The sequence below is a fragment of the Centrocercus urophasianus genome, unplaced genomic scaffold, assembly GCF_019232065.1.
Source record: "Centrocercus urophasianus isolate 14NV4802_14NV808 unplaced genomic scaffold, USGS_Curo_1.0 seq_17, whole genome shotgun sequence".
In the NCBI taxonomy this organism is placed as follows: Eukaryota; Metazoa; Chordata; class Aves; order Galliformes; family Phasianidae; genus Centrocercus; species Centrocercus urophasianus.
In genome coordinates this window covers 13,341,509-13,355,797 of record NW_024884722.1, presented here as the reverse complement: position 1 = coordinate 13,355,797, position 14,289 = coordinate 13,341,509, and the positions used below count along the sequence as shown (strand labels likewise).

The 14,289-nt window shown below is 52.5% G+C and overlaps 2 protein-coding genes across 6 annotated transcripts in view; both read left to right on the top strand.

Annotated features, from left to right (window-relative positions):
• CPN1 (carboxypeptidase N subunit 1) overlaps window positions 1-5,015 on the top strand; it is a 6,656-nt gene extending 1,641 nt beyond the window's left edge. The window contains exons 2-9 of the mRNA XM_042818882.1: window positions 672-868; window positions 1,007-1,162; window positions 1,250-1,432; window positions 1,977-2,088; window positions 2,235-2,374; window positions 2,587-2,686; window positions 3,476-3,594; window positions 4,748-5,015. Of these exons, the coding sequence (XP_042674816.1) occupies window positions 672-868; window positions 1,007-1,162; window positions 1,250-1,432; window positions 1,977-2,088; window positions 2,235-2,374; window positions 2,587-2,686; window positions 3,476-3,594; window positions 4,748-4,879 (1,139 nt within the window). The 3' untranslated portion in view covers window positions 4,880-5,015. The remainder of the gene's footprint in view (window positions 1-671; window positions 869-1,006; window positions 1,163-1,249; window positions 1,433-1,976; window positions 2,089-2,234; window positions 2,375-2,586; window positions 2,687-3,475; window positions 3,595-4,747) is intronic.
• A 3,371-nt stretch (window positions 5,016-8,386) lies between these two features.
• Window positions 8,387-14,289, top strand: part of LOC122160263 (dynamin binding protein) — a 29,098-nt gene continuing 23,195 nt past the window's right edge. For all 5 annotated transcript variants that reach the window (XM_042818649.1, XM_042818647.1, XM_042818646.1 and 2 more), the window contains exon 1: window positions 8,387-8,443. The gene's annotated coding sequence lies outside the window, so the exon portion shown is untranslated. The remainder of the gene's footprint in view (window positions 8,444-14,289) is intronic.

The window sequence follows — 14,289 nt, the reverse complement described above, 5'->3', positions numbered from 1 at the left end:
GGAGGCATCATCAGGGTCTGGAGGCGTGGTTGGGTTCTGAAGGCATGATTGGGTTTTGGAGGCATCATCAGGGTCTGGAGGCATGGTTGGGTTTTGGAGGCATTACTGTGCTCTGGAGCACAATTGGGTTCTGGCAGTGTGGTTGGGTTTTGGAGGCATTGTTAGGTTTTGGCAGTGTGGTTGGGTTGGGAAGATGTAGAGTTCTCTAAGCATGGCTGGGTTCTGGAAGCACTGTTAGGGTCTGGAAGCAGGAGGCACCCAGTGAGCAGGTGACTTTTTTTCTCACATTGTCACAGACCCCAGAAATCGCTGCTGAAACCTCAGCGCAACAAGATCCCTGAGCTCTGCCTGCCAATGCCCTCTTCTGTCTGTACCTTTCATGTGAAAGTTGGGCTTCTTTTTTAAGTGAATTCTCCCAGTATCTCTCACTCTGCCAACACTGGTTGCATGCCCACTGCAGAGGCAAGCAGCAGCCCAGTGGCGAACCTGGGCTATGGCAAAATAGAGAGCAGCCCACATGAGGACCATTCAGCCATCCCTCACTAAATTCTGCATTTTCCAAGTGAACAGGCCATCTTATGCCATTCACAGGGGGACCTCTGGGCTCCCTGCAGCGTGAATGGGCTCTCCAGCCCCAGCTGATGGTGCTACTGCTGTGTTGCTCTCTCCAGTGGAGCCGGAATTCAAGTACGTGGGGAACATGCATGGGAACGAGGTGCTGGGCCGTGAACTGCTGCTGCAGCTCTCAGAGTTCCTATGTGAGGAGTACCGGCGGGGCAGTGAGCGGGTCATCCGACTGCTGCACGACACGCGCATCCACATCATGCCTTCCATGAACCCCGATGGGTACGAAGTGGCTGCCAACCAGGTACCAGGCAAGCGAGCGCTGCTTCCAGATGGTAGGGGCAGAAAAGCCCTACGAAATGGGGGGCTTCTGCAGGTCTGCTTTGCTGTGGCAGTGCTGCCCCACTCTATTCTCACCCCTACAATGCCCTTTGCCCCACAGGGCCCAGATGGCATTGGGTACTTGACGGGGAGAAACAATGCCAATGGGGTGGACTTGAACCGCAACTTCCCTGACCTCAACACGTTCATGTACTACAGTGGGGAAATCAGCGGGCCCAACCATCACATCCCACTGCCCGACAACTGGAAGAGCCAGGTATCGGCCTGCAGTGCTGCAAGGGGTGCAGCATCCTCCTATAGCACTGACATGCTCATCACAGCTCTTCCCTTCTGCTCTTCCCAGGTGGAGCCTGAGACATTAGCTGTGATTCAGTGGATTGGCAGCTACAACTTTGTGCTATCGGCCAACCTGCACGGCGGTGCAGTGGTGGCCAATTATCCCTATGATAAGTCTCAAGACCAGCGGTTCCGGAGCCACCGGCGCACGGCCAACACACCCACCCCTGATGATAAGTTGTTCCAGAAGGTGAGGACAGGATGCTGGTCCTAACAGCACTGGTTGTGCCTGTGTTTTTTCTCCATTGTTTGAATGTCCCACAGAACTGTGCCTTCAGTCTTCCATTAGGAAACACAGAAACCCAGCACAAGAATAGGCATTAGAACAGCTAATGAGAAAAATAAGTGTGAGCTGGAGCTCAGCCCTCCTGGGAAGCACAGGGCTCACCAGGACATGCTGGGAGCAGGGCTGCAGCCTGGGGAGGAGGCAAGCAATCCACACACAGCCTCCAAAGTCAGAAATGCAATGAAATAACAGGGCTGCTGGCAGAATGAGGTTGTGCCAGCATCTGAACTGTACCACTGCCTATAGAGTGTGCAGTAGGAGACTCAAACAGCAGTTGCTCTTCAAACTGTCTTATGCAAAGGAGAGGCTTTGGATCCACTGTCCGAATTTGAACCCTGCCTTCATATCTAAAAAGAAACAGCAATCTTTGAGAAGGACTTAAAGGATGCCAGAAACACAAGTTGCCCAAACTTTCCTAATACACATTCTCCTGGCCACACTCTTTCAGCTAGCCAAGACATACTCATATGCCCATGGCTGGATGCACCGCGGCTGGAACTGTGGGGACTACTTTGTTGATGGCATCACCAACGGGGCGTCCTGGTACTCGCTCAGCAAAGGTAGGGCAGGGCAGCACCTGACCCAGTGTGGTGCAGACTGGCAAGACATCCTGGGGCTGAAAAGGAGAGAGGGGCAATTCTGGTAGAAGGGCTGGGACATGGGGATGAACATTGCATTCCACTGGCCACTGGCTCTCCTCTTCCAGGCATGCAAGACTTCAATTACCTCTACACCAATTGCTTTGAGATCACCCTGGAGCTGAGCTGCAATAAATTCCCCCCCAAGGAGGACCTGGAGCGGCAGTGGATGGCCAACCGGGAGGCACTTGTTGCCTTCATTGAAGAGGTGAGGAGATGATCTGGGACCTGAACCCCTCTTCTGCAGTTCAGGTGGCAGGGGAGCAGAAGGCACTGAGAGCGCTGGGGTGGGGAAAGCCAGCATGTCCAGGGAAAGGGAGAAGTAGAGCCATTTCCAGAGCTCTGCCCTCCTCCAGCACCCAGAAGTGCCCTCCTGAGCATCAGAGGGGCACTGACCCAGCACTGTCTCCCTCCCTACAGATTCACCAGGGCATCAAAGGGATGGTTACAGACGAGAACAACAATGGCATTGCAGGAGCAGTGATTTCTGTCCAGGGAATCAGTCATGACGTCACCTCTGGTGGGTCTCCAGTCCTCACATGGTGCTACTGTGCTCTTCAATCTGCCCCACAGCTCCCAAGCTGCCCTCTGTGAACCTGCCCACTGTATCAGAAGTTTGGCTCTGTCATCCTTGCAGCTTTCCTCCAGGTCTCCCTCCACCTCCTTCCCACCAGGCTGAGCCCACCTCAGCTGAAATGACACAGGCTACTTGTAGTCATGACTCAGATCTGTAGTGCCCATGCAGTTCTCTAGATGGGTATATAATCAGATTCTCTCAGTAATCCATAACATGCTGCTCCCTGCTGTTGTCAGCCCCCATCCCCAAGCACCACAAAGTGCTCCCGGTGTTCCTTACATGGGACGAATCAAGCAGGGGAGCAGCCAATCTGATGGGAGATTAAAGCTGCTGGTAACCCAAATGCAGCCAAATTATATGTGATGGGAATTAAGGGTTGTGTTGTGCACAGGGAGTCAGACTGGAGCCGCGGATGCCCCTAAGCCTGCTCCTGTCTGACCAGCAATACTGAGATCTGCATCTCCCTGCCAAGAGCAGTGCAGCCAATGCTGCCATGCACTGTTATTTGGTGTTTATTGTGGGCTGACCTCTGCTGCGTGGCTCTAGGGAGACATCACCTGCAGGCTGCCAGCACAAATCTGGCCTCACATTGCCAGCAGATTGAGAAAGAAGGCTAAAACATGCTGGGAGTTTGGAGGACACACATCCTCAAGGATGGGCACTGAGCGAGTGCTGCTGGAATATCAATTTCTCCACATCCTGAGAGCTTTCTCTTCTCACCTTGTGTTTCAGGAGAGATGGGGGATTATTTCCGGCTGCTGCTGCCTGGCACTTATACCATCACAGCCTCAGCAGAGGGCTACCAGCCTCAAACGGTGACAGCTACCGTGGGCCCAGCTGCACCTTCACTGGTGAGTCAGACACAGGACTCCAGCAGCTCCCAGGGTGAAGGCAATGCCATGTGCCCCCGATTCCTCACCAAGCAGCCTTAGCTGCACCGGGCTGTTGTGCTGGCTCCCATGTCATCTGCCCAGTGGGGCTGCTGCTCCAACAGGACCCTCCTGAGAGCAGACTATGCAACCCGAAATAAGTTATAAAAACAGAGGATGGTGAGCCCTTGCCTTGGGAACAGAATGGGGCCTCAGACAGAGGCTCTGCTGAGCATGGGTGCAAGCCCCCCAGCTGCAACATCCCGGAATGTCTGGTGCTCTGTGCACGCATTGGTAAGGCTCTGCCTTAATTACACTGTAATGATCTCCCCTTTCTCCATCTCTTCATCCCACCCTGTCCAGCCTCTGAGGTCCTTCCAGTGCTCTTTTCTCAGCATTAGAAACCTTCTAATTTTCAGCCTAAATTTATTTATGGTCAGTTTATCCCTATTTGTTCTCATGCCAACGGTGTGCTTTAAATAGCTCCTCTTCTTCCCGGGTATTTATTTCTCTATGTATTTATAGAGAGCTGTCAAGCCCAGCCCTGGCCATTGTTTTGCTGGATTAAGCACCCTGCTCTTTGGTTCTCCTTTGTAATAGATTTTCCTTTCTCCACATTACCTGCTTTGTTCCCTGGTGGTCTGACTTCGCAGCCCACCTGTCCCCATTTACCTCCACCCCTTCCCTACCATGAAGGGATTTGTTTGCCTTGTTCCAGCCCTACCCCACAGCCATTTGTTTGATCCTGTTTTGATTGGATGGAAATTTTTCTCTTGGATTTTCTTTTTGCCTGGAGCTAACAGAAACAGTCATTGCTGAAAGATTGATTAAGCAGGACTCAGCTAATGAGATGCAGTTGAAAAGGTCTGTTTTGTCCTAAGCTGTTCTGTGTACTAAACACTCACAGAGATGCAAAGCAGTGCATTTTCTCTGCTCTCTGGTGAGAAAAGATGAAGAAGGAGCCCCACTCAACCACTTGCCTTTCACAGCACCAATTTCCCATTGTATCCCAACGCTGATTGAGCCCCCAGTTGAGCAATGCTTGTCTTGGCCAAGAGCTAGATTGGAAGACATTAGCAGGTGCGGGTCCTGCAGGGCCAGCACTGCTACATGGGTGGTGTTATCCTTTCTACAGGTGCATTTCCAGCTCAAACAAGATGTGGTGAAGAAGGCCCCAGAGCGGAAAGCTTCAGGCACACGCACGAACAACAAAACCCTTCAGAAGAAGGTAGTGCCCAGAGCTGTGCGCCGGGGGACCCAGAGATGAGGACGACAGATTTGTCTGAGAGCAGAGGGAGGGAAGCCCTTGTACAGGGCCTGGCTGAAGACTCCAGCCAGTGAACTTTCCATCAATCCATTAAACTAGCCCGAGTTACTAGGTTATTAAATAAGGAAATATTTAATCCCTGAGCAAGATATGAAGTAATTCTCAACAGAATGCATATGGGGAGTATGTCTGGAGATGCTCTCCTGCCCTCAGGCCATCCAGAAGAGCTCTGCTCCCTTTGCTCCTGACTCTGGTCACTGCAGCCCACATGAGGTGTTCAGACACTGGTGCATGGCAGGAAGAATGAGTCCAGGCAGCAAGTTCTGCCCTTGCAATCCAGGCACATGGAACCTGGCTTGTCCATGCTGTGAGCTTCACCCTCAGGTAAGGACAGTTGTCTATAGTTAGGAGAAGGATAGTTTTAAAGCAGTTATTTGTCCAGCTTCAAACACAGCGGGACAAATACTCATTCTGGGTGGCAGCACCACAAGGAGGAATGCAGCACCGCTGGGACGTGGTGATCCAAGGTCATCTGGTGAGTGATGTCACATCTGTTTCGCCGTGCAGATGGGACTTCCTGGTGGCTCATTGGGATTATTTATAGTCAGGCAAGATGAAACGGTATACGCCGACAAAGGCAGTGGATTATCCTGACTCCCTATGGCTTCAGATCCAAACCAGATGGCTCTCTGAAGGGTTTGCTTCAGCCAACACAAGCTATTAGTCTGAGTAAGGAGCAGCTAGGTGAGAGCTAATGAGCAATGGAAGGTGTGCAGGACAGGTGGTTTGTCATTCCTTTGAGACAAACTGAATTTTGGGTCCATCAATGCGGAGAAAAGTGGATGCACACCAACCTGCAGTGCACTGTGCAGGTACAGTGCATGTGGACTGCAGCTCAGTTAGAGAAGACGTGGTCCAGCTCCTCACTGTCACATCATCTCCTGTCTCTGCTGCTGGTGGCATTTTCAGCCCTAGCAGTACACACACTCTTGTACCCCTGCCTGCTAACAGAGGCTCTCTGAGCCTTTCTTGGAAAGGCACGGCAAACCATCCCTGAGAGGGTATCTGTTCATGCTATTACAGAGAAGTGCCAGAATCAGTAGCACATGTTGCCATGGCTGTGAGCGGTTTCAGTCTGCGCAGGTCACTGTGGGCCAGGGATGGTGGCCAATTCCACATTCATAAAATCTAGAGAATTCAAATTCTCTAAATTTTTCACACCATCAGCAACCCAGCACAGTCACAGAAGTTGCTGGCTGCAGGGTGCTCCCATGTTGCCCTCTGGTGGTCCTAGAAAATGTAAGACCAACCCAGTTCCCCTTGCTTTCCGGTGTATGGGCGAAGGAGGGCAATGTCTTCTCTGGGCCAGGACAGAAAGCTGCAGCATCCACCTTACAGGCTGCTGTGGGGCTGTTGGCAAAATGGCGAAGCCAGAGGCTCTGTGGAAACCTTTTTGCCCTATGAAATAGTTCCTACAAGACTTCACATTGTTGTGAAAGAGCCTCTTCAGCCTGGGATTTGTCCAGCACATTCTCCTCCCAGCCCTGAATACTTCAGTGTTGAACATTTTGGTAAAGCTCCACTTGGCCCTGGCCAAGCTCTCCACGTGAAAACATGGTTACAAAATGTTTCCGAGACAGCTCTCTGTCCAGCCTGCATCTCCAAGGCTTGCTATGAACTTCGTCCCAAGTGTTGCAAGAAGGTAAAAACACTGGACAAACTAAAAACTTTGGACACAACATCTGCAGTGCAGTGGTTTCACATCCTTCAAGGTTGCAGCCAAGGTGATGGCAGGTGGCAGGTCTGTATTACGGAGCTGGTCCCTCCCCATCCTCTCTGGGACACTTGCAGACACTGGGAGTTCACATACCTCCTGCTCTCACATCCTACCTTCAGGCTGCAGTGCCCCAGCCTGACCCTTTTGGGGCAATTTTCTGCAAGCAAGGCTGCGAGGATCCTAGCTTGAGCAGCAGCCCCAGTGGAGTGGCTGATGGGATCTGAGTGTGTGTGATGTGGCTGGCACAAAGTAGGCAGAAAAAGGGAAGATACAAAAAAGCTGAACTCCAGGAAGAGTGAGACACCTTTGCTGGAAATGTCAGCAGAGGTGGGTTGGTGATTGCACTAACCTAGGAAGCTGCAAGAGCATGGGGAGGATGAACTCTCCAGCAATACTGTGGTTAAATCAGAGAGCTAGAAATGGTGATTGTATGAAGAACAGTTTGTGAAGTGGAGGCATGCAGGGAGACACATCTCACAGATAAAAATATACAAGCCTTTTTTAAGTGCGTAGCTTTTCTTGGAACGCTGGAATAAAACCAGACTCAAAGCCAAGGATAAGGTTGGAAGTGAGGATAGCAATGAAAAGCTCAGAGCCACCATATAAGAGCAGAGGCAAAGGGAGAAGAGGGACATGGCTCTGCCCAATTGCATACAGCCCAATACAGAAGTTAGTGGGAAAATCTGGGGGTTCTCAGCTTCAGGGTCTGTTGTGATATGTGGGGCTGGGTTTGGGCTTAGTTTGCAGAAAAAGACTTGCTTGGATGGCGTTATTTCTATCTTGGCATCTATTAGTTCAGACTAATTCTGCTGCTGCCTGCAAAGGGCTGTGCAAAGGGATGCTGCTGTACTTGCCACCTGTCGTTAGCCCCATTCTGCAGTGCTCCCATGGCCTTGTGAATACAGACACCTGCGGGGTCATTTTATTGTACTCTGGAGAATACTGCAGAGCTGCATCAGGCTCCTCACTGACAGTATGCAGTTCAGATCTCCTCCATGTCTCACACTGGTCCCACTGAGAGCTCCCAAGGAGCACTGCACAGTGGCCAGCTCCTTCTACTCTCAGACTGCTCACCCCATGTCCTTGTGTGCAACCCCCTGGCAGGAGCTGGTGTCATTCTTTAGCTGCAGCAAAGCACGCACAAGGGCCATACCTGCAGGAAGAGCACCCAGTCCTCGTGCAGCAGGACCCTGCAGCAGCTCAGCACTGCACAGCCACGAAGCAGGCAGGCAGCCAGCTCCAAGCTCGTACATGCCCGACACAACTTTCACAGCCCTGCTCCTCGCTGCTGGCCAGCTCTGGTTGCCATGGAGAAGTGTAGCTAAACGCTCGAACCTGTGCCAAACTGCCCTGGGACGTGAGGCCATGCAGCGTGGTGCCGTACCCAGGGGACATGAAGGCTTTTTCTGGCCTAGCAAGGAAAAGCAGCCAGGGCCCAGCGGTGCCGGACCCCCGCGCCGCACAAACACCCCATGCTAGCACGGGCTGCGGGTTGTTTTTCTCCACCTCGGTGCTCTGGTAGCACAACGTAGAACGCACGCCGCACGAACCCGCCGCTCCGCCGCCGCCCGTGAGGGGGCACAGCTCCGACCGCGGCCGCCCCGCACACCCACGCCGCGCGGAGGCAGGAGGGCGGGCCGCAGGGCCGGGCGGGGCCCTGCGAGACCGGGCGGGCGCTGGGGGACGGGCCGGCTCGGGGACGGGCGGGGCGCTCGGCCGCGGGACCGAGAGGAGGTGGGGGCGGAGGAGGGAGCGGGACCCGCAGGGCCGGAGCGGGCCGGGAGCAGGTAGGGACCCGCCGTGGAGAGCCGGGCCCAGCCCGGCCGCCCCCGCCCCGCGCGCCCCTCAGCCCTCGCCTCCGCCGGGCCCCCGCGCGGCCTCTCGGCACCGCGCTGCGCCTCCGCGCCCGCTCCTCCGGCCCTCGGCCTCTGCCGTGCTGCCCCGCCGGCCGCGGTGTCGCTGCCGGGGCGGGACTGTCCTGCCGGCCGGGTCACGGAGGGGCTTTGGGTACAGCCGGGCTGCGTGGGCACGGCGGGGCCGCACGGGTCGTTCCCGCCGTGCCTTCTGGCGGAGCGGCCTCGCAGCTCGGAAGGCTGCAGCCGTGCCCGTGCACGGTGGGCCCTGCGGGAACTGCGCGGGGCTGTCTCTTTTCAACACCCGGAGCGGTGACGGCACGGTGAGGGGCGGCCTGGTGTTCCCACGCGGAGAGGGGGAGCCCCAGAGCTGTGCCTTTCCCAGCTGTCCCTCCGTGAGCATCTTCTGGGAGAAGTTACTACTTCTCGCTCCAGTTAGCGCCTGTCCCTCAGCACTGCTCGTACTGGAGGTGAACCTCTGCTGCCTTCACTGGGGGATGGACGTTTGCTGCGTTCTCAGTAGCTTCCGAAAGTGCAGCTTTGGTGCTGACCCTCTGGCAGTGCCTCAGCTGGTCCTCAGTGCTGTCCGGCCTTTGAGCCCTGCTTCCTTTCTGCTGTTGGAAGTACTGCCCCCAGCGTGCTCCTTACACATCTCGTTCTCCTTGCAGAGTGCCCAGGAAGCCTTAAGTTGTGTAATACACTGCAAGTAACATCTGTTTTCGGGCTTTTCATGTTTCCATGATTTTCAGTTTTGCCCAAAGTAGCTTGTTTGCCCCTAGCCTCTGCCATTTTCTCCTCTCCTTCCATTGCAATTCTGTTGTTACCTTCACAAAAGGCCTGGAAGAGTTTAGGTGCAGAATTTGTAGGTTTTTTTTCGGAAGCTGTACTGTTCTGTGCTGAGAGACGTCACCATCATCCCCCTCATCTTGACTCACTCCTCTGGCTGTGAGTCGTGCTTAGCCTTGTGTTCAAATGTGTCCTGCATGTTTTCAGAGTCCTCTGTAGCGCATTTAAAGCTCACATCTCTGAGCTGCCTTATTTTGCTGTTTGTTTCATGACATCCACTGCTCTAACTAGGACAACAGTTTCAGTTCTCTCTCCAGACTCTCTCAGTGCCCCTTTTCCCTAATGCCTGGCGCCCACTCTGTTACTGTTCCACTTAGGGTTAGTGACATCAAAAACATGCAGAAAAACTTTTGAGGTATGGCGTGGCAGGAGGAACTGAGCAGTGCAGGACAGGAAGGTGTGATCCCCACAGAGCACCAGGTGCAGTAGCTGCCCACAGAATCTCGGTTCAACATGCAGCAGTAGTATGAGTGCAGGGAATGGCTGTTCTGACGGACTTTGTAGAGGTGGTGATCTGTGTCTGGGTGGGGCACCTGGAATTTTGCACAGCACTTCACTCTATTAACTGATGATTTCCTAAAAGTATTTTCCTAATCACCCTGTAGTGATTGCTCAACCCTAGCTATGCATGACACATCTTTTACTTTTCCTTCTCAGGAGCACCAAGAGGCTCTGCAGGGCATAGGTCGACATGATATCGAGTATCAACAGAGTCTCTCCTAGGGGATTTAATTTCTCTGGAGATAACAAGCAGCACAGAACAGGAGTGAAGGGAGGACAAAGACCAAAGCTTCCAATTCAAACTGGAGTTCTGTGTTTATGGACTCCCTATCCAACAACCAAAGCACTGTAGGGAGCTTCTACCCAAAATTGTAGAAGCACAGAATGGCTGGGTTTTAAGTGACCTTATAGATCATCCCATTATTCAGTGGGTTGGTTGCCTCCCACCAGGTCAGGGGCCAGAGCCCCATCCAGGGGCACTTCCAAGGATGGGGCACCCATTGCTTTCTGGAAAGCAGTGCCAGGGCCTCACCTGCGTCTGAGTAAAGAATTTCCTGCAAATATCTAACCTAAATCTCCCTTCTTGTAGTTTAAAGCTGTTTCCCCTGCCTTATCAATATCAGACTATGTGGTAAGCTGGTCCCCCTCCTGCCAGTAAGCTCCCTGGAAGTACTGGAAAGCCACTATGAATTCTCACTTCTCCAGGCTGAACAAGCCCAGCTGCACTGAAAAATACTGATCAGTGTACACAGTGCTCAAGTGTTGAGGAACATCCTTGTATGTAACAGTTCAACCTGTTTGGGATATGCACTCAATATGCAGTGACTAATTTTGTGATTGTGCATTACCTACCTGCAGGAGCCCAGCCACAGGTATTGCCCAGCACAAGTGCTGCTGTTGGGATTTTGTATGGTTCTGATTTTAAGCTGTATTATTGTTGTCTGTTTGCCACAATGGCAAGAGAGACGAATGTGTTTTTTGGAGTGGGAGAAGACAGGGCTCAGTAATGGTGTGTGCAGCCACTCGGTACAGCCTGGCTAGGATTTGGGAAGCTCTTATCTCCTAAACTGATGTTCTGACCTGTGTGCATGCTTAGGTCCATGAGGCTGTGCATGAAGTATCCATCACAGTGTCCTTGCTCACGTGTTTTGGCAAGGTGTTCTGTTTTGCATTAACAATTGATGATGTGCTCCGGTTTCCAGATGATTTTCATTTGCTTGCCATCTGGCCCAACACAAGCTCCTCTTCCTTCTTCCCCAGCCCACGCCTGCCCCAAGAACCCTGCCAGCCCTTGCTGAGCTGTGTCCAGCTGAAGGGCAGGTGGCAGCGCTGTGACAGCCAGTGTCCAGCTGGAGGGAGAAAACATGGCCTGAATGGCTTGTGTGGCAAATGCTGCCACATGTGGGATGTCAGTGGTTGCTTAGGTAGCCTTTTTTTCCCAGCAGTCCCGGTTCTGGAGGGCTTGATGATAAGTGTATTTATTGTCATGATTTTTGGATGTCAAGTCATAAAGGAAATGAAGCCTTTTTTAAAAGAGAAGATTCCTCTTCCTCTTGGGATCCAGATGGTGTTTGGAGATGGGAGTCTATAAGAGGAGATCTTACGTTTCCCACTGTGTGCAGCTCAGCGGGGGCTCCTTGGGATCTGCAGGGATGATCAGCATGTCCTAATGAGGGGCTGCAGCAATCAGCCTGCGTCTGGTGGCGGAAGGCTCCTCTCTGCACCTCCAAGCCTGGCTTTGCCCTGCTTGTCCATTCTGTCAGGGTTGGTGGGGCTGGCTCAGCAGTTTGCCTCGGTCCCTGCTTTGGCACCATCTCCAGGGCTTCGCTCAATGGGGTATTGTTCCTCCCACCCAGGAATGTGCAGGCAAGCAAGGACCTCAGGCAGCTCACAGTGCAATGCATTCTGCAGAGTGCTGGGGGAGTGGCTGTGGCTGACAGGGACCCGTGTGTGCACTCCAGGTGAGGTCGTGTGAGCAATGTCCTGTCCGTGGGGCACACTGCAGATCCCTTGCAAAAGCCACACTGGCAGCTGGTGAGTGTACAGAGCAGGCAGAAGGGCATCTCTGTTTCTGGAGGTAGATTCCATCTTCCATGGACAGGCATTGGGTTCCCGTGAGCAGGAAGAGGTGTGAAATAGCATAGGTAAAATGCATGGCAGTTTTCAAGTATATGAAAAAAAAAAAAAGATTAGCGATGGTATTTGTTAATATTCTTTAATTGCAACAAACTTGGCTTTCATGTATTTTTTGGAATGAGAATCCTATTTGGTTTACTGCTAAGCAAGCTCTCAGTTTTTAAAAGACTGAGACATCTCCTGCACAAGAACATACTTATCCCTTGCGCAAGCCACCTGTGCATGTGAAAGCCTGCACTGCATTTGTTTTGTTTGGTGATATGTTCATTTCTTGGTTACTGCACTGGTGAGTTGTGCTGTAGCACTGCCCATACCCAGCCCTGACATCATTGTGTCCGAGAAGTTGAGAAGTAGAGAAGTATTATGTGGAGGAGAACAGGTGGGCACAGTGTCTGAGAAGTTGTGTTCTCTTGCTTTTTTATTGCTTTTATCATTACCTACCTGATCAGCACTTTAGGAATACTGCTGGATTAGCTGTCTACGAGCTGATGCTCTCTTCTTTTGCTGTAATACTGTTGGTAATCAACCTACAGTAGTCTATTATGTTGCTGTCTTACCTTCTAAGAGCCCGAAATCCTTCCTTCAGCATCTTTCAGCAAAAACAGGGAAGAAAGAACTCCTGTTTCTAAGGTACAAAATCGATATACTCATCCTTGCCATTAAAGAGTAAAAAAGTGCATCTGTATCACCATCCTCAGTAGAATTGCTTCCATCTATGTGCTGGCACATTGAGCAAGTGCCCAACAGTAATCACTGTTTTCTTAGTGAGCTCTTTATTTGAGGAGTCCTACCCTGTCCAAACACAAAGAAGAGGGAGAAGTCATCTGAGTCAGTGTGTTGGCTGCGTGGCGTGATCCCATCTGCTCTGAAGGTCTCACAGCAATCTTGTAACTGAGCTAATGGCTCTCATTTCATTCTAGTCTGCCCTTTCATCAGCCCGCTCTGGACCAGACATACTCCAGAGCTAACGATGAGAAGGGCTGGGCTGTCTTCCACGAAGGTGATGTGTGCTGAGGCTGCATGTGGGAGGCAGGGAGCGGTGATTAATGCCCTGGGAATTCGCCTTGCCTCGTTACACAGCGCTGTAGTGTCAGGGCGCCAAGAACATGTTACCTACTGTGCTCAGGATCAGGCAGTGAGACAGAGACAGTGTGTTCTCAGTGGAGTGAGCTTGCTGCTGCGCTTCATACTTGCACGGTGAGGCTGTCTTTGGATGTGGGTCTGCTGCTAGGCGGAGGCGGCAATGCTGTCCTGCTGCAGCTCTGCTGCAGTCTGCACCCCCGACCTCTGCCAGGATGCAGCCCCAGCATTTGCTTGGTTTGGAGGGCAATCCCTCCCTGTGGCAGGAGGATTGCCCATCTGGAGGTGAGAGGGGATGGCTCCCAGCCAGCAGTCAGACTGTGACTCACTGGGATCTCAGGCAGAGCCCGGCTCTCCTTGCACTCTGCTCTTCCTGTGGGAGCGTCTGCACAAACTGCTGCTAGATGTTTGTTCTCACCAGGCCACCCTAGACTGGAGCTGGGAGAAGCTCATGTCCACCATTAAAGGTGAGGATCTGGGCTATACAGGTTACCAGTCTGGAAGATTCTGGGAGGCTTCCTTGTCTAGGTGAGGGTTTGGAGAAAATGTAAGTGGCCACTGCCATCAGTGATCTTCATGAGCTTATCAGAAATCCCCTGCATTCTCATAGGAGGGTTTGTACAGTCCTGGCTCTGGCCCTTAGCAAGCATCCCGTCCCCTCCCTGCTTTCCATAGTGGGTGACTGCTGCAATGTGAAAGTGGATTAGTGTCAGTCCTTAAATTGCTCTCCATTGTAACTGCAGTTACTGGGTGCGTGGAAGAACCCATTGGTACCTGCCCCTCTCAGTCCTCTCTCATTTGAAACAGCCCCCAAAGCTCACGGCAGATACTTCTAGGACCCTGAGCTCAGCCTTGTGCCATAGCCACCACAACACATTGCAGAGCTGCTTTCTTGTCTTTAGCATTTCCAAACTCATTGGTGGCCCTTCCATCTTTTTCTCTACTCCACATGGTCATGTTTGTAATACTGTTGCTCTTTCTGCCTCAGTAAGTTCCTGCTATCCTGAACTGCAGCTCTTTGTGCTCCTGATTCACTCCAGTCCATTCATCTGTTTTTGGTGGCATAGCACAGTCGGGGCTGGATATTGGGCTCTTTGTTTGTTCAGCCAGCATAGTGCTGGCAATGGCGGTGCAGCCCGGGCCTCAAGGAGGTCACATACTCAGAGTAGAGCAGCATAGGGGTGCAGGGCTGGGAGTGGAGGTGCAGTGGTGGCAGA